The 22,753-nt window shown below is 44.5% G+C and overlaps 1 protein-coding gene across 1 annotated transcript in view; it reads left to right on the top strand.

Moving 5' to 3' along the window:
* The window catches only part of ulk1b (unc-51 like autophagy activating kinase 1), a 71,610-nt gene extending 49,069 nt beyond the window's left edge, over positions 1-22,541 (top strand). The window contains exons 18-27 of the mRNA XM_083657686.1: positions 228-514; positions 1,461-1,627; positions 2,846-2,958; positions 9,842-9,967; positions 10,853-11,037; positions 13,600-13,784; positions 14,696-14,814; positions 15,436-15,593; positions 16,514-16,649; positions 18,831-22,541. Coding sequence (XP_083513812.1) covers positions 228-514; positions 1,461-1,627; positions 2,846-2,958; positions 9,842-9,967; positions 10,853-11,037; positions 13,600-13,784; positions 14,696-14,814; positions 15,436-15,593; positions 16,514-16,649; positions 18,831-18,886 — 1,532 coding nt within the window. The 3' untranslated portion in view covers positions 18,887-22,541. The remainder of the gene's footprint in view (positions 1-227; positions 515-1,460; positions 1,628-2,845; positions 2,959-9,841; positions 9,968-10,852; positions 11,038-13,599; positions 13,785-14,695; positions 14,815-15,435; positions 15,594-16,513; positions 16,650-18,830) is intronic.
* Positions 22,542-22,753: the final 212 nt, after the last annotated feature.

Below are 22,753 nucleotides of genomic sequence, written 5' to 3'. Positions count from 1 at the left end.
GATAGACTAGCACCATGTAGGAAGTAGTTTGAGAAGGAATAAGTAACATGTAGCTTTTATTTTATTTTTATTTTTTTTTACCTGAAAACTTTTCGCGGACCTCCTGGCAAAGTGCCACGGACCCCTGGGGGTCCGCGGACCCCCATTTGAGAACCACTGATCTAAGGTCATCTCAAAGCAGCACTATCCTCTAACCTCCCACTGTTTCATTTTCCTCTTCTATACAGCTCTTCAGCACACTGACCCCCGGCCGACCTCGCAGCAGCAGCAGCAGCAGCCACAGACGGCGGGACTTGGCACGCGGCTCCACAGCGCCCCCTGTCTGTTGGAGTGTACCGGCGGTGGCAGCAGGCAGCCGACAGGCAGCCGGCAAATCAGGAAGCAGCACTCTGACCCGGTGGTGGCTCCACCCCAGGCGGGTCTGATGACCCTGCGACCTCTGCACTCCTCCCCCAGGCTCAGTGAGCTGATGCAACGCAGCCCTCTGCCCACCATCCTGGGCTCTCCTTCCAGGGTGAGTCAGCTGTGTGTGTGTGTGTGTGTGTGTGTGTGTGTGTACACCATGTCAGCTGTTGGTGTGTGTGTGTATACACCAGTCAGCTGTTCAGAATCAGAATCACTTTTATTGCCACAGTATGCAAGTTACATACGAGGAATTTGTCTTAGTGTCTGTATGCAGCGTAGTGGTCACATCAATATACAGAGATAAGAAGTAGGAAGATAACTAAAGACAATCACAAAGTTGCAAGTGCAATCAAATCAAGTCAATATATACAATATGTACATGAGTGGTGAAGTGTTCTGTGGATGATAAATATGAATGGTGTGTGTGTGTGTGTGTGTGTGTGTATACACCAGTCAGCTGTGTGTGTGTGTGTGTATACACCAGTCAGCTGTTTGTGTATGTGTGTGTGTGTGTGTGTGTGTGTGTGTGTGTGTGTGTGTGTGTGTGTGTGTGTGTGTGTGTACACCAGTCAGCTGTTTGTGTGTGAATACACCAGGCGGCGAGCTCGGCCTTTTACAGACCAAGCAGCAGAAGTGATACTGAAAGCTGTAGTCCCTCAAATCACCACTTGAGGCTGGCTCCAAAAGGGAGTCATTCCCCATTCACCCCCATATTAAAATGCCCGACTTTACAACAGGATTAAACATGTTTACACCATGGTTCAAAACTCGGTTTGGGTCTATATAGCTCATTTCATAACAACTTGAACATGAACTTTGATATAACTCACACGGTTAGAGTAAATTAGACGATAGAAAAGACTATGTTTTTGGGGGTGATTGACAGGTCGCCTGTCCAATGATCGTGCAGCTTGCCGATCACGGACCAATAGCAGGTGGATCTGCGGCTCTGTAGATGATGCGCCATGGCTGCAGTTATGGAAATGGCCCGCTAGCAGGCAGTTGAACTGACCCTCTGCTACCTCTCTCCTCTCCCTCTCGTCTTTCTCCATCAGACCATTCCTCCATTTGAATTCCCCAGGCCGCCCAGCTCCCCTAACCTGGTCACCTTCCTGACACAGCAGGGCCTGGTCCTCGGTTCTGCCCCACCAGAGCCTAGAGACCCGGGACAACAGACTCACTACATCCACAGACTGAACCAGGATACCAAGGGCTTTGGACGGTAGGAGCTTTTCCTTTATTATAAAATATCATCTTTATTATTATTTAATAATGTCAATGTCAATTAGTATTCCATTCTAGCATGTAGGGCTGGGTTAAAAAAAATCGATTCTCCGATTTTTAATCGATTTTTATTTTAATCCTCGATTATCGATTCATATGTCCAGAGATCGTTTTTTTTTAATAAAAAAAAATATATATATATATATATATATATTTATAAAACGGCTCTCTCAAATCAAGCAATCTGATTGGTTCACAGCCATTGTATAAATCCAGTAACCCCAAATCCAGTAACCTGCTCAGCAGTTATCCCACTCGGCCTGCGGCCTCGTGGGATAACAGCTGATCAGTGGGATATATTTGCCACAACACACTGGCTCTCATGCTATATTGCTTATATATATATATATATATATATATATATATATAATTTTTTTTTTTTTTCAACAGGCTAAAATATTATGCTGTGTGTGGTAGTTGAAACATAGTTTCAAGTTGACGTTTATTCATGTTTGTAGTTGAAACAAAAACATAAATACTGTAGGCTACATGAATGGAAATGTTTGATCATTAATATCTACTTTTAGAAATTATATAGGCTGAAATCAAATCACTGTGCATAATTGTGAAAGTGTCTTTATTGACAGATGAAAAGGCTGTTATTTACCCTTTGTCACCACCTGGTGAGTAAATATATGTGTAACTAAAACCATTAAAATTGACAACAGGTCTGCAACTTTTTTTCCCCATGTATCTACTTGGCTGGTTGGGAACCCCTGTGTTACATAACTGGACAGTCATGTAATTCAGGGTACAGCTCAAAAAACACGTTTTGGTATCACTAACCAAATCAATATTGAAATTGATAGAATCAGAATCGAATCGAATCGAAATTAATCGATTTGCAACCTTGTGAATCGGAATCTAATCGATTCTTGAAATTTGAACCAATACCCAGCTCTACTAGCATGTAAGAATTGTAGTAACAAGCGATAGGCCCTTTCTGCCTTTCTTTTCAAACATCAAGACAGATGGTCAAGAAAGGCATAAAGGAGATAGAAACACTGTTAAATGTAGCTGGCAGAGAGAAAGTGTGTAAATGAAATAGGGTAATATGTAATTAGCAGAAACATTTTAAATTTTGATATTTTTCTAATTCATATCTCTGTCTTTCCTTCCTAACTTGCCTTGCACTGCATCTCTCTCTTCCTCTCAGGTCTCAGAGTGCCGGCCGTCTGTCCGACATGCTGCTGATGGCTGCGTTTGGACCTGTGAGTGAGCGAGGCAGCACAGAGAACCTGACCTCCGACAGAGCCATAGACATAACAGGTATGACCTCTGACAGAGCCATAGACATAACAGGTATGACCTCTGACAGAGCCATAGACATAACAGGTATGACCTCCGACAGAGCCATAGACATAACAGGTATGACCTCCGACAGAGCCATAGACATAACAGGTATGACCTCTGACAGAGCCATAGACATAACAGGTATGACCTCTGACAGAGCCATAGACATAACAGGTATGACCTCCGACAGAGCCATAGACATAACAGGTATGACCTCCGACAGAGCCATAGACATAACAGGTATGACCTCCGACAGAGCCATAGACATAACAGGTATGACCTCTGACAGAGCCATAGACATAACAGGTATGACCTCTGACAGAGCCATAGACATAACAGGTATGACCTCCGACAGAGCCATAGACATAACAGGTATGACCTCCGACAGAGCCATAGACATAACAGGTATGACCTCCGACAGAGCCATAGACATAACAGGTATGACCTCTGACAGAGCCATAGACATAACAGGTATGACCTCTGACAGAGCCATAGACATAACAGGTATGACCTCTGACAGAGCCATAGACATAACAGGTATGACCTCTGACAGAGCCATAGACATAACAGGTATGACCTCTGACAGAGCCATAGACATAACAGGTATGACCTCTGACAGAGCCATAGACATAACAGGTATGACCTCCGACAGAGCCATAGACATAACAGGTATGACCTCTGACAGAGCCATAGACATAACAGGTATGACCTCTGACAGAGCCATAGACATAACAGGTATGACCTCTGACAGAGCCATAGACATAACAGGTATGACCTCTGACAGAGCCATAGACATAACAGGTATGACCTCCGACAGAGCCATAGACATAACAGGTATGACCTCCGACAGAGCCATAGACATAACAGGTATGACCTCTGACAGAGCCATAGACATAACAGGTATGACCTCTGACAGAGCCATAGACATAACAGGTATGACCTCTGACAGAGCCATAGACATAACAGGTATGACCTCCGACAGAGCCATAGACATAACAGGTATGACCTCTGACAGAGCCATAGACATAACAGGTATGACCTCTGACAGAGCCATAGACATAACAGGTATGACCTCTGACAGAGCCATAGACATAACAGGTATGACCTCTGACAGAGCCATAGACATAACAGGTATGACCTCCGACAGAGCCATAGACATAACAGGTATGACCTCCGACAGAGCCATAGACATAACAGGTATGACCTCTGACAGAGCCATAGACATAACAGGTATGCACATGTCAATGCTCTGTCTTATTGAGATGAATAAGGACATGTGTCTAGTAGTCAGGGGTCTCCATACATCCGTTTATATGTGTAGCTCACCCCAGTATCAGACAGACCCACGACTACAATATTAGACAGACAAAACACTTCCCAAACTGACTCGTTAAAATAAAGCTACAACTTTACACTGTTTGACATTTTTGAACTGCAATACCTTAGAATCAGGTGATGTGACATCAGTAAACTGCATACAACACACTTATGTTGATGTCGGTCTGTGACCTTTTTATAACAAATGTACCAAAGGCAAAATATCTAAGTATCTAAATTTTGATTCATAGTTTTCTATGGGTGGAGATGTGTACATACCTTAATACCTTTTGTCCTTTTTTGAACTTTAAGAACATGTTGCTACATGGTAAATGGTAAATGGCCTGCATTTATATAGCGCTTTTATCCAAAGCGCTTTCCAGTCAGTAGGTACATTCACCCATTCACACACCGATGGCGGCAGGCTGCCACGCAGGGTGGTGGCACACCAACGGGAGCAATTTGGGGTTCAGTATCTTGCCCAAGGACACTTCGACATGCAGACTGGAGGAGGCGGGAATCGAACCACCGACCTCTTTTATCCAAAGCGATTAGTGGACGACCTGCTCTACCTCCTGAGCTACAGCCGCCCTGTAAATACATACCTGTAAATACATACCTGTATATCAGAATGTAGCCATATAAGGTCAAGCTGCAGAGTCTGCATTAGAGATGATGGAACGCTTTTCCCTATAGACCTTATTCGATTGACGTCACTCACGTACGGGCACGCCCACCGCCGCCATATTGTCGACATAGCGCTGCAGCTCTCAAGTGACAGCCTATGTGAGAGCAGCGTTTATAGGAAGTAGAGGTCGATAGCACCGATAGCATGTTTTAAAAACTATCGTTATCGGCGGATGTGAGCTCCGATAGCGGCCGATGCCTGAGCAGCCTCTGCCAGCCACGCAAGGACATGGAGGCTCCAAACAAGAAGTCAAGGTAATGTCATTGTTGTGTACCTGAGATAATTTCGCCTATATTTAAATGAAGTTAACTTTAAGACAGCCTTATTAGTAAATTGTGGGCAAGATAAGGTTGCTGTTCATCATATGGCATATTGATGCCATATTGAAGCCGCTTTACCGAACGCAGGCAGCCATGCTGTCTGATTGTGTTTTGCTAGCGCCTCGGTAGCATGCTGCTGCAACTGCAGTGGAGGGGGGAGAGAGAGCGCAGCTAGTCACTAGTCACTAGTCAATGTCATCTACGGCTGGCACTGCGATACTAATGTTGCAGACAGACTTTTAATTACGTTTTTCAATGTAGACTACGTTATGCGTTAACGTTAACGTTACTCTCTGTATTTTACTAGCGCTGCTGTGGACGAGGGCGGGGGTAAAGTTTACCTCAAGCACTTCGCTCAATGGAAAAGCCTTCAATGAATTATGCAATGCATTTGATTCAACTAAAACGTGCAATCTGGCAAATAGTGAGACCCGTAGCAAGACCCATTAAACTTTTAACTCACCAATTTGCTTTCCCTTCCAAATCCAGCGACGTAAAATAATCCATTCACGAAAAGAATAAGCACTCCCAGGAATGCATGGACGATAAAAGTTTAACGTTACATGCAGTTAAGCAGAAAGTCGCACTCGGCAGTAAAACTCGCATCCATTTAACGTTAATCCATCGGGTGTCCTGTTCTTTCTGTCACGAAGACTATAATCCACCAAATCACATGACGTTTTGTCATCAAGTCTTTAATCCACCGTCACACTTCAGGACATCCTCTTAATCCAAAACAGAGTGTGAAAAGTAGTTGTCTCTCTCCTTTGTTGTTGTGTTTGTGAAACGGAGGTTTACTGTAAACAGAGACCTTTTATTGTAAAGATGCGACAGCACACAGCCAATCCGCCATTTTGGAGACTAAGCTTCTGCTCCAGCAAGGAGCCGTATTTCAGGCCAAAATGGCCGCAGCGCTGTTTTCAAAAAGGCACTATATACTCTTGCCTTCTCATTCTCAATTATCTTTGCTGTTACACGCAGCTGAGTTTGTTTATTTTCTACCTCTGGGTCCCCAGTGACCCCATGTGACTGATGGTGACTGATAAATTAAATTAGGAAGCTTCTGTGATGATGACAATGATAATTTCTTAACTTTAGCCGATCTGAGGGGGTTTTATTTGAACAACAATCTTAAAAAACAACTCCACTATCACCCCCCATATTAAAGCCTAAGTTAAATTGTGAATATAGAAACACATACATATATGTTAGTTTAATATATTTAATATATACCTATGTATATATGTTCAGTTCCAGATTTATTGAATATTTTGATATTCAATCAGTACAGAGTACAGATAATTTATATATTTATTTTATTTAGGTATTTATTTCATCCAGATTCCAGATTGAAGTATTTTTTACTGTTCATTTCAACAGTGTTGTTTTCTAATAAATAAAAAAGATTGTTCATTTACAACTGTGTCGATTTTTCCCCCCGCGGGGGTATGATATCGGCCGTTTAATCGGCTATCGGCTATTGGCCGATTAATCGGCTATCGGGTTTTCCCTGCTCCAAACTATCGTTATTCTATCGGTATCGGCCTTTTCCACTATCGGTCGACCTCTAATAGGAAGCTAGCCGCTGTTAGCGTTACCTGTATCGTTCCAATTGTGTTGGGATGGTGACCTGCGTTAGGCATGGCTGTAGTAATGACAGCAATAAAGTCCCCGTGGTTTGTTTCTATCTCTACCGTCCACAGACGTGAAGGAAGCGAGACTAGGGATACGTCAGCAGCACACAGGAGATGTGTGGATAGTTAGGAGAGACAGGTGAAACTTTCTGACAGCTCCTCACAGCAAAGTCTGTTCACCTCGTTCTTTTGTTTATTTTTTACAAGCGTCAACGGCAGCATACAAACAACAACTGTGGGGTTTTTTATCGCTGTCATTACCATCGCTATTTTGTAATGGAACAGAAACGACAATAAGGCTGTTACTAGTTGTCAGCTGCAGCGCTGTGTGCACGCAGGACGGTATGTCAACAATATGGTGCAATATAGGTTAGCGAATAAGGTCTATTGCATTCCCTATTAGGCTGATCAGATGTCTGTTTGCTCATGTAGCTTTAACTTATGTTAGTTCTTATGTTACATGCACACATTTCCCCACTGCTGATTGAGTATGTAACCCGTTACCCATCCCAACCTGCCGGCTTTGTAAATAGCATTAAGATTCAAGATTCAAGATTTTTATTGTCACTCCGTGGTACAAGTATCACGTGTGAAATTCTTGTGCTGTGGACTCCGTTTACAACATAGTACAAATATAACAGGGCATATGAGTGCAAAAACAACCAGAGACACAACAAGCAATAAGGCAGTAGAGTGATAAGACAAGTAACACTGCTGTTGCGTTTTCTGCTTCAATATTTCAAGGCAACAAGCCAAGGCACAGGTTCAAAAAGCATACCTCTGCATATTTCAAGGCAGGTGTAGTTACTGATGAAACATGGCTTCCTGGGCACACCAGGCCCTTGCAGGTGAGGTGAGTTCCCCCTCCACCCGTCTCTGTGTGCAGAGGAGGACTGCACCACTCGGGGCGGGGGGGGGGAATGTTAATTGTTGCCTTGTTCAAGAGCTGCAGTAAAATAAATAATCATAGAGTGCTTTACGGAGCAAAGACAGAGAGAATTAACACAGCACTTAAAAAAGAAAAAGACAAAAAAGACTGAGCTTTTGTGAATGATGTGTCTGTGAGTTTGTGTGCCTGCAATGTAATGGGTGGGTGCAAGACCACTAGATGCTCACTGGCACTTAAAACAGGGAAGGAATGAAAGAAATAACTGGAATGACTGTTAGATTATATGCTGCACTAGCTAATTGTGACTTGAGTCTGGACCTGTACAGTCTGGCAGTGTTTCATTACATGAAGGAGAAGAAATGCCAGCACTCTCAAAATGTCCCTTTGTTAATTTAATTGAAGCAGATAGCAGGTACAAACGTTTCGACAATAGTCTTCCTCAGTGTACGTACACTGTACACTGAGGAAGACTATTGTCGAAACGTTTGTACCTGCTATCTGCTTCAATTAAATTAACAAAAGGACATTTTGAGAGTGCTGGCATTTCTTCTCCTTCATAGACTTTTTTGAGCCGTGCACCCACCAACTGTTTTTTCTGTGAGTGTGCTTGCTTTTCCCCTTTTTCAGTGTTTCATTACATGACATTGCATAGTTGATTGCTCTATCGCTGACAAAAATGTGTTATTGTAAGTCGCTTTGGATAAAAGCGTCTGCCAAATGACGTAATGTAATGTGATGTAATGTAATGACTTTTGCAAGAGGTTTGTTCAAAACTAGTCGCAAGACAATTGCAGAAAGAACTGTGAAGTGTCATTATTTCTGCATTAGATACTTTTCTAATAAAGCTGCGTTCACACCGACCTATTAAAGTTTTTCACTGGCATCGAGTTTACATACAAAGTCAATGCAAACGAGCGGTTGAGCATATATTCGCCCGGGAGAAAAATCGCTGGGCGTCCGAGCGACAGAGACAGAGCGATAGGGAGAAAATACGCTCGTCGCCCGAGATGAAATATCCCAACACGAGCGAAATTTCGCTGGCATCAGTCGCTCGCTGTTCAACGCTGATTGGCTGCCGTGTGAGAGTGAGTCAAGGATCACACTGGCTTGGAACAAACCGCTGGTTTATTGTGTGGCAACAAACCGCATTGACAGCCTGACAGCTGACATGAAGTGAAGTCTGTACTACCGGTATAGAGCTCGCGTTAGGAGCACGCTGATAGCCTTAGCTTGTAAACAACTACGGTGGCTCGTAGTGGACAAACATCATGACATTGCGTAACGTTATAGCCCCCAGATGTCCGTCAATTCTTGTGCCTGTTGACGAGCGATTTAAGCACAGCGACAGAGCGATTCCAAAGGGTTGAATCGAGCGACAGAGAGAAAAATAAATATCTCGGTCGGTGTGAACACAGCTTAAGTCAACATGTGGAAGATAAATAATCTTTGAGAATCCTTTATGATGCTGACTTCAACAGTAGCACAGTAGAAACAGTAGAAACGCAACAACATAATATTCGCATGTCGAAATGGGGAAGTTAGAAATGATCCAATTGTGAAACTATCAGAATGAGATAAGATTGTCTACAACAGAAACCAGGGAAAAACAGTAACCATTATGGACAAGCTTCTTTGGATATTGTGAGTAATTCTTAAATCTACAGGTTATACTCAGTATCATCATTTGTAAATGTATTAAAATATAAATCAATCGCAAGCGGCTTCAAAATGTTAATTTCTTCTTACGATGAAGTCTCACATTTTTGTGCATTTTGTTTAGAAAATGATCATGGTGTGAAAATCCAATTCATATGGATTATGCTGAATGATCAGTTTGGAGTAAATATATGTTTTTTTTTTGCAATTTTCTTTAACTGTAAAGAAGAACCTCTGTTGTTTTAGACTGACATGAAGCTGTGCTCGCTATCTCGCTGTATGCTATGTAGCTTGTAGCTCTCTCTCAACCACCTCCTTAAATTCCTTCTCTCTCCCTCGCTCTCTCTGTCTCTAGCGCCCCCATGTGGTGGTGGGGGTTTGTTGCCTGGCTCCAGCAGCCCAGCACAGGTGGTTTTCACTGTGGGCTCCCCGCCCAGCAGCAGCACCCCACCTCAGGCCTCCCGGCATAGGAAATACTCAGGTAGCACACACACACGTTTACATAGTGCAGTCAGACTCAATCCCCTGACCCTGGCAGTATTCATGTTTGTTTGTTTGTTTGTTTGTTTGTTAGTTTGTTGTTGTTTTTTTGGGGGGGGGCATTTTTGCCTTTATTGGATATGACCTAGACATGGAAATGTGATGACATCTGGGGCCGGTTGCACCAACTGGTCTTAACTATGCCTGGTCGTAACTCCTACGTCGGTCTTAGTTAAGACCAGTCTTTAGAGTGGATTTATGCCTGTTGCACCAACACGGCTTACGTCTGGTCTTACCTACGCTGGTCGTAGCGATGCGCGTCAATGTGAATTGTCGGGGAATGCCCTCTGATTGGCCCACAAATGTGCCTTGCGCCGTCACCCACTACTGTATGTGCGTCACTACACCCTCCCTCCTCCCACCCCCCTCCTCCTGTAGAAGCCCCTGGGGAAAATGGCGGCGGCGATTAGTGTCAGGCAGTCTGAATGAAATTGAATGTAACGTTCCCAATTCTATGTATGAAATTCTAAAAAAATTAACGGCAACATTTGGGAAGGCTAAGCCACACAACTAGTTAGTTATAATCTTAACATCGTGCTTCAAAGACGGAGAACTGGCTGTGTTTACGACGATGACGGTCAAAAAGGTCTCCGCGGAGATCTCTGTTACAGGCAGGCTCTACGCCTCCTCCTGACGAGGCGTAGGAGTTACGCCTGGTCGTAGTGAAAATAAGGCTTAAGCCATCTTGGTGCAACCGGCGTAGCTGTTAGGTCGTAAAGTTACGACCAACTTAGCTTAAGACCAGTCGTAAGACCAGTTGGTGCAACCGGGCCCAGACCATTAAAACAAAAAGAATGTTTGTTCTCTCTTCCTCTGACTCCTGCAGGCTCTCCCAGCTCCGTCAGCCCAGCAGGCTCCTTCACGAGCCGCTACCCCCAGACAGGCACCTACCTGGACGGCTTCGAGGCTCCTTCAAGCCCCCGCTACGGCTTCAGCGACCCCATCACCGCCAACATGGGCGGGCCTGTGACCTTCGAGGCCCCCGAGCTTCCTGAGGAGACCCTGATGGAGGTGAGAGGCAGGGCTCCTATAGGATCATGAAGGTCTGAGGAGTATTGGAAGAGTATGAGAACGGACTGGCCCTTCAGATACTGTGCATGTACACTACCAGTCAAAAGTTTTATCGTCGCTGTCGCGCCAGGACCTCGAATCTCCAAAACAGCAACTTTTCAGGAAGTTAAAAAAACCTGTTTGCTCTTAAAATACTGAACCAAACGTCGTCAAAGTTGGCACATGTCTTAATTATAGTTAGTTTCCCGCTGAATGTGTCATTACTTGATTAATATCTTACCTGGATAAGCTCAAATGATGTTGTTTATATTATCAGTCCGACTTGGAAGCACTTTCTCCCGGCCAGTCAGGCGCTGAAGGCCGCCTCGCCTCTGGTATGCTCATGCACGAGCCCCAAGCTCCGGGCCGCGGGGGTGCGCGCAGGAGCAGCAGCAGTGCTCTGAGCCTCTCATGGCCGAGGCGGGGGCTTTGGCATTGGGATGAGAAAAATCTGACATAACGTAGCGTTAACGTTACTTTATTCTCGACAGAAACCACTCCGATTTGCATGTTAAAACAAGTTTGCAGCCTAGGAATAACTGGAAAACATTTTATTGATCTATTAACGTCAGAACGATATCAGAATTACACAGCACGTCTGCCGTGTGACTTTTCCGGGTTCATTGTCCTGCGTGGGGGGGTACACACGGAGGTAGGGGGGGGATTTCGAGGTTTGACTGACAGATTGAGGGCGAATGGCGTTACGAGATTTACTCACAAGCTCGTTTGAATGCTTTTCCATTGGTTGCATTTTGTAAAAACCACACAGAGACGTGAAGGGTGACCAATGGCACTGATTCATGACAAAAAATAAAAATCTGAAAAAATGGATATTCGAGGTCCTGGCAGCGACGTTATGTTTTTCATGATCTTAAAGCCATTGAGATCTAAAGGCTTAAATAGTTGAAATAAGATAGATATAGATATTAGTGAAGTTGATGCTGCCTATTTATGAATTTCTTTCCAAAGCCTTTGCCTTTCCATGAATGCAAAGGACGCCTACTTAACTTGATTAAGAAGAAGAATCGAAAATATGAGATAGTTTTGATTATGTAAGACAAGTATGGTTTTACCAGGCTATTTGACAATACCGTGCTGAGCTGTCTGTTCCCTCTCTTTTTTAAACTCGTTGTCTGGACCAGAGCGGAAGCAGCGCCGCCATTACAGTTGCGGGCACGTCCGGTCCAACGTTGACGAGTTTTCAAGTCACAATATTGTCCCTCGTTGGTTGGAGGGCTCGCCCACTATGCAGCCTCTCCAGCTCAACTGAGCAATTGTACAACTCTACATTTGTACACACTCCTCTCCGATGATGTACGGAGAGATAGTTTTGATTTGTTTAACACTTTGAGATTAGTGCATCGTTTAATTTGTAGTCGGACTCAGTAGAAGCAGCTTTGCTATTGGCTCCGACCATTTCAGTAGGAGCGAAGGGAAAGTTGAGGTTAGGGAAAAGTATAACATTTGTATATAACCCCCTGGGGATCAGAGGATAGTCACAGGATATTGGACTCATAGAAGATGATCATATCCACAAATGGTATCTGTATCTGGTGTTCTGAGATAGGAGTTTTGTGTTACCTTTCCAAAAATCAAAATGTGCATCTCTCCTGTCACCCGTTGCGTTCATCGCTGTCACTTAAGAGTCTAAATGCCCAAATCTGTGATCACAGTATGGTGCCCTCCTTGTTGAAATGCCATCACTATCTCTGTCTCTCTGCGTCTCTCCCCCTGCCTCTCTGTGTCTTTTCCCCTGCCTCTCTGCGTCTCTCTGCGTCTCTCCCCCTGCCTCTCTGCGTCTCTCTGCGTCTCTCCCCCTGCCTCTCTGTGTCTCTCCCCCTGCCTCTCTGCGTCTCTCTGCGTCTCTCCCCCTGCCTCTCTGCGTCTCTCCCCCTGCCTCTCTGTCTCTCTGCGTCTCTCCCCCTGCCTCTCTGCCTCTCTGCATCTCTCCCCCTGCCTCTCTGCGTCTCTCCCCCTGCCTCTCTGTCTCTCTGCGTCTCTCCCCCTGCCTCTCTGCCTCTCTGTGTCTCTCCCCCTGCCTCTCTGCGTCTCTTCCCCTGCCTCTCTGCGTCTCTCCCCCTGCCTCTCTGCGTCTCTCCCCCTGCCTCTCTGTCTCTCTGCGTCTCTCCCCCTGCCTCTCTGTCTCTCTGCGTCTCTCCCCCTGCCTCTCTGTCTCTCTGCGTCTCTCCCCCTGCCTCTCTGTCTCCCTGTGTCTCTCCCCCTGCCTCTCTGTCTCTCTGTGTCTCTCCCCCTGCCTCTCTGTCTCTCTGCGTCTCTCCCCCTGCCTCTCTATCTCTCTGCGTCTCTCCCCCTGTCTCTCTGCGTCTCTCCCCCTGCCTCTTTGTCTCTCTGCGTCTCTCCCCCTGCCTCTCTGCCTCTTTGCGTCTCTCCCCCTGCCTCTCTGCGTCTCTCCCCCTGCCTCTCTGCCTCTTTGCGTCTCTCCCCCTGCCTCTCTGCCTCTCTGCATCTCTCCCCTGCCTCTCCCTCTCTTGACATTGTGTTTGTGTCTTTGTGGGAGCGCAGCAGGAGCACACAGAGACTCTGCAAAGCCTGCGCTTCACGCTGGATTTCGCCCGCTGCCTGATGGAGGTAGCAGGGTCCCGCGGGGCCGGAGCTGTGGGGGAGCAGGGCGAGGCTTCTCATCCCTTCCTCCCCCAGCAGCACAGCCTGGTGGCAGACCAGATAAGCTCCCTCAGCCGAGAGTGGAGGTAAGGCCATATCAATGATTGAGCCCCGATGGAGAAACTTAAAAAAAATTAAGGATAGATTTATACATGAACAAGTTCTATAGAGACAACTATTAAATAATAATAATCATCTGATAACAGCCGACACAATTTCATCTGCATTTCAAGGGGAAGTGCATGTGTGCTACAATTAGAAAGAAACATTTAACTGGTTGCCATAAACAAACAATAGGCAACAACATCAAACTCAATTCTGGCTGCCAGATAACATAAAACTAGGAGGAAAATATGGATGCAGTTATGCACCAGAACAGTCAGAAATATAAAGGCATAAATGAAACCAACTCACGCTTCTCTGTCCTATAGGGATATTGAAAATGGTTTTTTTCCCCCTGACCGACAACCGACACTCATTAACTGATCATTAACCGTTAACAGACTAGATTCAAATGTACTATTTATAGCCTTGAACTGAAACAAAGTCTCCATCAACCTAGTTTTGATGTGTTCCAATTCTCCCTCATCTCAAGTGAATGGCAGTTGGCTGTTTGCGACATGTGCATGTTTTATTTGTTGTACTTTAGTTTTGAGTTCTGTGTGTGTGTGTGTGTGTGTGTGTGTGTCTGTGTATGTGTTTGATTTGATTTATTTATTTAGACGGAACAATGCAAAATTGATGAACACAATAACCATGGAACAGATAAAAACATCTAGAAAATAATAAAAGTGTAAAAATCGCCGGATTTAGCGCGAGGCTAGTTTCCATCCGTTGTCCCCGAAACATAAGACATAAAAACATAAAAACAGAATATATAAAACAGTAAAACATAGGTATCAAAGTGTTTTACATACGTAAAATAAGTATACATATGTGCATGTGTGTGTGTCTGTGTATGTGTGTGTGTGTGTGTGTGTGTGATTGTCTCCTCTAGTCACGCAGAACAGCTAGTCCTGTACCTTAAGACTACAGAACTGTTGTCCACTGCCTTACACACGGCCATGGAGCGAGTCGACCAGGGCAAACTCTACCCGTCTGCCACTGTCAAACAAGGTACGTCTTGTCTGTCCTCATCTGTTGTATCAAAAACAATACAGTTAAATGAGATGTCAATGTAAATACATCTAGATCATGTGCACAGAACATCTCAGTAGCGTGTAGGGCTGTCACTTTTTCCCAAAATAAAGTTCGAACGAACTTTAATTGCCCGCAAAATGTTCGAAGTTCGAAGTTTTTGGGTTAATTAAAAAAAAAAAAAAATCAGGCCAGGCCACCGGGCATCGGCCAGGCCACCGGGCATCAGCCCGACGTGTTAGCTTGGACGCTCACAGTCACAACACTGCCTCACAAACTTGGCTGCATCCAACTCGAGACAACTTTTCAGACCCTGGAGACAATCTTTCTCAGAAGAGACTAACGCGACAAATCTGGAGACTTTTTCTGACATGGGATTAACATTACCAGCAAGCAGCAGTTGGTTAATTTTGGTTCATAAAAAAAAAAGAAAAAAAAGAAAATAAATTATTAATAAAAATAAAATAAAAATCGAACAGGTCAATTATACATTCGAACATGCCCTCCTCCCCCACATTCGAAGTTGAATTCGAATTTCGAATGAAAAGTGACAGCCCTAGTGTGTGTGAAGAGTGAACTCCTCTCTCTGTCCGTGTGCAGTAGTGAGGAGGCTGAATGAGCTGTACAAGGCGAGCGTGGCTTCCTGCCGCGCACTCAACGCCCGTCTGGAGCGCTTCTTCTCCAGGAAGCACCGTCTGATGGACCACGTCACCTCCATCACCGCCGAGAGGCTGCTGTTCAGCCACACGGTGCAGATGGTAAGTCCAGGAGGAGAGGAACAATCTCTTTCTATTGATTCATTTAGGGCAGTTTAGACTGGGTGGGATTTCATTATAGACTCAGCTAGGAACACACTAACCCGACGCTGCCAGAGGGTTTGTTTTCACATAGCCATCTGGGAACCATTTCAAAAGGGAAGGCACTTTCAGAAACTATACCTGGCAGGTGATTGGATGAACCATCTGTCTGTCACGGCCTCGCTCTCGCTGGCGTCACACCAAAACCCGCACGAAGCTGCCTCATAGGACACTGACTGGTGTGGACCATCGGTGTGGACCACTGGTGGTTCAGATTCAAACCAATACGATTCGAGCGTGTCAAGGTGGATCTGTCGTGTGATCGTGATCTCATGATCTCATGATCTCATGATCTCGGGGAAATCCAGCTGCCTCTCAGCGTTAAGGACACGCATGTGATGTTGCCAAATAAGTGTCTTGACTTAACCACTAAGTTATCTCTCAGCACCGAGTAAATGAGCAAAATTGTACTTTGAAAGTATTTTATCATCGTGTGTGTATATATGTATGAACTGAACATATTTGACCAACGTGTACCTGCACTGTTTCTCCCTTTAGCTCTTATTTTATTTATATCGCTACGCTAGCACTTTTATCATGGTCAGATGAATATCGCAAGTAAAGTACTGTAAAATCTGTAAAAAATGTAAAATCTGTAAAAACTATGAGATCAAGAAGCAAGACATTTAGTTCCTTTTCCTGGGCCAGAGCCTTATGAAACTATGTGGGGACTCAACAGTAAATATATATAGTAGTATATATAGTATATTAACATTTTTAAAAACATTGATCAATTTCATTGTTAGTATCATCGTCTCTTTCGACCAAAACCAATCAGAAACATGTAAAAGCAAAGCGATATAATTTATTTGTCCTGGCAGGTTCAGGCTGCTGCGCTGGATGAGATGTTCCACCAGGGGGAAGCGTCAGTGCTGCGCTACCACAAAGCCCTGCTGCTGATGGAGGGCCTGTCTCTGCTGCTGACCGAGCGCGACGACATCCTCAGCGTCAGCAAATGTAAGTCTCACATTCTGAATGAGGGGGTGCCTTCACTCACATCCTGAATGAGGGGGTTCCTTCACTCACATCCTGAATGAGGGGGTGCCTTCACTTACATCCTGAATGAGGGGGTGCCTTCACTCACATCCTGAATGAGGGGGTGCCTTCACTCACATCCTGAATGAGGGGGTGCCTTCACTTACATCCTGAATGAGGGGGTGCCTTCACTCACATCCTGAATGAGGGGGTGCCTTCACTCACATCCTGAATGAGGGGGTGCCTTCACTCACATCCTGAATGAGGGGGTGCCTTCACTCACAAATAACTCTCTTTCAATACTTTAATGCATTGTGTCTGTCATGCTGGGTCACTTGGTAAAGGTCACCTCTCACCAGTGTTGGGGGTAACTCATTACAAAAGTACCATATTACATGTAATATATTACTTTTAGCAGTAACTCAGTAATATAACTTATTACTTATAGGATTTAAGTAATATCATACCAGTTACTTTGTCAAGTAACTCAAGTTACAAATTGAGTTACATTTTATTAAATCAAAGCACATATTTGAAAAAGATACAATCATTTCCTAATCAAACTGTGTTTTTTATGCAAATAACCACTATAGATGACGATGACAAAGGAAAAGAATAACATTTAGAATTTTTGATTGTTTACACTGACTTCAAGGTGGTTAAAATTATTTTTCGGGATGGTTCTGGGGTGGCGATGTCATTCTGCTGCTGCTGTTGTTTTGGCAAAAGTAGTGTAATAAGTAACGAGTTACTCTACACAGACAGTAATATTGTAAAGTAACTTATTACTTTCAAATGAAAGTAACTAGTAATATCTAGTATATTACATTTTGAAAGTAACTTGCCCAACACTGCCTCTCACCTCATCTCTCATAACGGACTGAGGTAAATTGCACTAACCCACCTGCTGTGTATTAGCGGTAAAATATAGATACCGGTAGATACATTATTAAACGTATGTTGAAATTGGATTGTTGTTGGGAGCATAATGTCCAGGTAGATTTCTAAGTTCTACCAGTCACTTTTTTACATTATGTTTTGTTTTGTTTTTGTTCAAGGATCAATACGATACATGGTTTGGCTAGATGTCGTGCAGCTTGCCTTGCTCGAACAAAAATCCACCCCCATTCACTTTGTATAGGGTGCGACCAATCCCTGAAAAAGCATGCAAACGACAAGACGAGAGGAGGGGCCAAATTCAAAATAGACCAGTGCAAAATGGAAAGAGAGCAAGACAGCCAATCAAGTTGCAGCGCCAAGAGACCAGCGGGGCGGGGCGAATTGTTCGCTTATAACGGGCAGGGACCGTCGCCATGTTGCCACCATCCATCCATCCGTTTTCAACCGCTTATCCAGAGTTGGATCGTGGAGGTAGCAGGTCGAACAGGGAGGCCCCAAAACGTCCCTTTCCCTGGCCACATGAACCAGGTCTGACTGGGGGATCCCAATGCATTTCAAGGCCAGTGTGGAGATGGAGATCCCTCTACCTGGTCCTCGGTCTGCCCCGTGACCTCCTCCCAGCTGGACGTGCCTGGAAAACCTTCCTGGGGAGGCATTGGACGGCACGGTGGCTCAGTGGTTAACATTGTTGCCTCACAGCAAGAAGGTCCCGGGTTCGAACCCCGGTCCGTCCCAGGTCCTTTCTGTGTGGAGTTTGCATGTTCTCCCCGTGTCCGTGTGGGTTTTTCTCTGAGTGCTCCGGTTTCCTCCCACCATCATCAAAGAAAGACATGTATGTTAGGGTTAATACTCCTGTCAGTGCCCCTGACCAAGGTACTGGCAAAAGAACTGGAGTTGGTCCCCGGGCGCTGCACAGTGGCTGCCCACTGCTCCTAGTTCTAGGAAGGTTCCTAGTAGAGGATGAGTCAAATGCAGAGGATGAATTTCCCCAAGGGGATAAATAAAGGATAACTTAACTAACTTATCCTTACTAGATGCCTGAACCACCTCAACTGGTTCATTTTTATGTGAAGGAGCCCCTTGCTGGTGTGACCCGTGTCTCATTGCCAACATCTCGTTGAAATATCTCTATTTTATTTGGTCTTTATTTTTTCTGCCCCGATGTTTCCTCTTTCACTTGTTGAAACACACCTCTTTTATGACCTGTGTCTGATGAGCTGAACTGACACACACACACACTGCTCTTTGTGCTCCTCTCTGCAGGTAAAGAGTGCATCGAGCGCCGCCTCACCGCTCTGCAGTCAGGGCTCTGTGCTTGACTGGTCCAGTCAGGGCTCTGTGCTTGACAGGTCCAGTCAGGGCTCGGTGCTTGACGGGTCTAGTCAGGGCTCAGTGCTTGACGGGTCCAGTCGGGGCTCTGTGCTTGACCGGTCCAGTCAGGGCTCAGTGCTTGACTGGTCCCACGCTGCTGCCTGCAAAGATGCTGCAGGACCCTGCTTAGCCACCAGTCAACACAAACTACACACAGCCCTTTGACTTTCACTCAGGCCTCAGTCAACCTCCAGGATTTGTACCGTCTGAGTGGGGGAGAGTTTGATTTGTACTGTCTGAGTGGGGAGAGTTTGATTTGTACTGTCTGAGCGGGGAGAGTTTGATTTGTACTGTCTGAGGGGGGAGAGTTTGATTTGTACTGTCTGAGCGGGGAGAGTTTTGGACTTGGGACAGTGGCTGAAACTTCCCCCGACACTTCACGTGGACCAGTGCTGGACAGACATGCAGTATTTGTGCTGTGAAAGAATGTCTGCTTTCTTTTCTATGAGTGAGAGGACCCAGCTCCTGGCACTGGAAGACGACCCGTCTCCTGGCACTGGAAGACGACCCGTCTCCTGGCACTGGAAGACGACCCGTCTCCTGGCACTGGAAATGGTATTTTTCGCCATGGAGTTTTTGCAAAGATTCCCTCGTTATGGGTAACTCATCCAGGAGCAATCTTAGCCAAGTAGTCAGATAACACATACATAAACGTAAACACACAGCATTTAAAAATGGACAAATATTAGATGCTAAGCATTCACAATAACCGACAAAATGTTAGCCCTTTATTAAGATCAGTAGCTTGGGGCAGTAACTACTGTAAACCTACATGAGGAAGTGTGGTGATGAAGACCAGGAATCGACTTGGAGTTGCCAGGTATCATTCTCATGAAATATCTGTCTTAAACCGCTCGTTTGCTTCGCCATATACATGGGTGTCGTTTTCTCTGCTTTGGAATTGGAATTGTTCGGTTTTTGTTGTTGTTGCTTTTCGGGGGGCATTTTGCCTTTGACAGAACAGTAGTTAGGACTTTGACAGAACAGTAGTTAGGAGAGATAGGAAAGAGAGTGAGGGGATGACATGCGGCAAAGGCCCACGGGTCGGATTTGAACGCGGGCCGGGCCCGTAGGAAGGACTAAGCCTTTGTGCTGAACTGAATTGTCATTTGCTTTGCTGAAGGGAAATATCCAGAGGACTGCTAGGTAACCTGCAAGCGCATCCAAGCACTAATATAAAGTTGTGGCCAAAATGACTAAAATAAATTATTTGAGTTTGATTTATTGTTCCGTTTTGATTTGAGATTCAAGTTGTGTAAAGGTGATGTTGTGGGAGCATCCCTCTTTTTGACACTTTATTTATGCTATATTTGCCATATCAATGACCATGTCCCCGTGGAGCGTGACTATAGAAACAGGAGTGTCGTGGATCTGCTGTGTCGTCTGATAGGGTTTTCTTTTGTGAATAGCTGGACACCTGGCTGTCAGGTTGCAAGAACAGTTGAATGCAGAGTAGTCTAACTTTGAATTGGAAAGACTGTCAGTATCAGTGATCACAATCATTTTAAAAGATGGCAGGAAATATGCTGCAACTGAACTGGGTTCTGTTGATCCGATCAGAGAAAGTAGCCTGGGTTCTACTGTTGCTGATCTCATCACAAGATTCCATCATTTTATCTTTTAATATGAAAACGCATCTACGATGTTGGAGTATAGCGAGTATAATCAATTTTGAATGTAGGGCTGTTGGACAGGAGAGAGACAGCCTAAACATTAGCCTAAAATGTTAGTTAGCTAAGATCTAGGCTGACCCCAGTGCTACATGCCTGAGGATAGGTGTTATAGCACTGTTGAAGGACTGTACAGAACGGTCTTGAGTGGAACATGCTGAACATGTACTGTATTTTGTTTTCTAGATATTTGGACAGAATAGCTTATTTAGAGATTTGTATTTCCTTAGTTTTAGTGCAGTTGTATCTGTTTCAGTCGCTATGAAAAGATGATGTATGCTTGGTGTGAGAGTGTTCACAAAGAAATGCTATAAGCTAGGAAACCCTTGAAAGGCATATTTGAGGGGGAGGGGAAAATATACATTTTTACACAGGAAACAAAAACACATTAATGCATTGTATTGATTGTGTTGTTTCATTTCAGAGTAAGCAGTCATGTGATGATTGTACTGGATTTTGAAGAGTGGTAGTTATGTTTGCGTTTTGTAGATGTTGACCCTAAACACAAATCCCAAATGGATCCCCATTACTCTCCCCTCACTCCTCCTGACCCTTGACCTAAAAGGCGGAGCCAGTGGATAGGGTCAACTTCTACTCAGGCTAGAGAAGCACAGTATGCATGTGTCAAACAGTGTTGTGTGAGATAAATGGACTACAGGTATTGACATTGAGATGTGTTCAGTGCATAGACCTAAAAAAAACTACTATGTAACCAGATGGCAATACCTGATTTTTACAACTAAAAACATTTGCTGAAAATCAAGGATTACTCTGGTGTAACCACACCGTAGGATCCAGTACTACCTTCATCCTCTCTCCTACAGATTGAGGGCAGTTAACATGGCCTCTGCCTTTGTAACCAAATGAAGATGGTGAATGTGTGCATGTTTTGTTGTTTTATAGTAAAGCACACCATTGATATGTGGTGGTCAGGGCAGAAGATGTTCCAAACAGATGACGATAAGTCAGTATGCATTGTTGACAGATCGGAATGGGGGGAAAGGTACATTTGATACAGTGAAGACTTCTATTATTTATCTATGTTCATTTTCTTTATGAGTGATTTGTGGCCTTTTTTTCTGTCATCAGAGAGATCTCTCACTATGAAGTTCTGTTTAGACATGGCTTTACGCAGAGCATTCTGTATATGTTTGTGTGTACATTCCTAATATCAATTGATCCACATGCTCTCTCTCTCTCTCTCTCTCTGTGTGTCTCAGTTATAGCAGGAATGCCTCAAGAGAGGCAGGTAGCAAACAGTGACGACCTCTTCACCTTTTTAAGCTGATGCATGTCTTTTTATTTATTTATTTCTTTGTTCCTTACCATCATTACTATCGGTCATGCTGATGATAATTATAATGGGTAGGAGTTAAAAACCACCACAAAGAAAACTGTGCGGTCAATCAGTAGATTGCAGGAGCAGGACTGGCCACAGGGTGGAGCAGTGATTTGGGAGGCTGGAAGCCCCGGGTTCAATCGCCAGGGCAAGCGTCCGCCCTGCTGCAGTGTCCTTGAGCAAGACACAGAATCCCTACCTAAGGGGTGCCACTCTGTAGCTGATCCTGGGGTCAACAAAGCATCGCGTTAAAAAGATCAGGAAGTGTAACAAACTAGGAACATACGGCGTTGTTACAGTTATGTGCACTCCCACAATATAATCCACAAATTCATTTTGTTTGTTTGCCCAGAACGTCCCTGAGTGTTTGTCAAGTTTGCGTTGTCCACCTTACTGTCTGTACTTCACTCTGTAAATATTGTAAATTAAGTTATTGCTCTTATTGTACATAATGACACTTGCAAGCATGGAGAGAATATTCCCATACCACACCTTTCCAAAGAATAGGCCTTCTGCTGATCTTCCATACTGTCTATTACTATTGCAAAGGCATTTTAATGGCCCCTTATGTATGAAAGACACTATCTCATTGTATCTGTGTGATGTAACCTTTACTGTTTGAGAGGTGCAACATGAATAAAAAACAATGAAAGCTGCGTCACCTCGTTTTAACTTTGACTTTGTAAGAGCAATTAAAATTCATGTCGGGACTTGAAGATGATTTAATTCTATTGCACTTGTGACAGTAGATAGGAATAATGCTACTTGTGATCATGCTTAAAGTGAATATTTCCTTCCTGGCCTCT

This window comes from Poromitra crassiceps, assembly GCF_964638095.1.
Source record: "Poromitra crassiceps genome assembly, chromosome: 21".
In the NCBI taxonomy this organism is placed as follows: domain Eukaryota; kingdom Metazoa; phylum Chordata; class Actinopteri; order Beryciformes; family Melamphaidae; genus Poromitra; species Poromitra crassiceps.
This window is presented reverse-complemented; position numbering and strand designations above follow the sequence as displayed.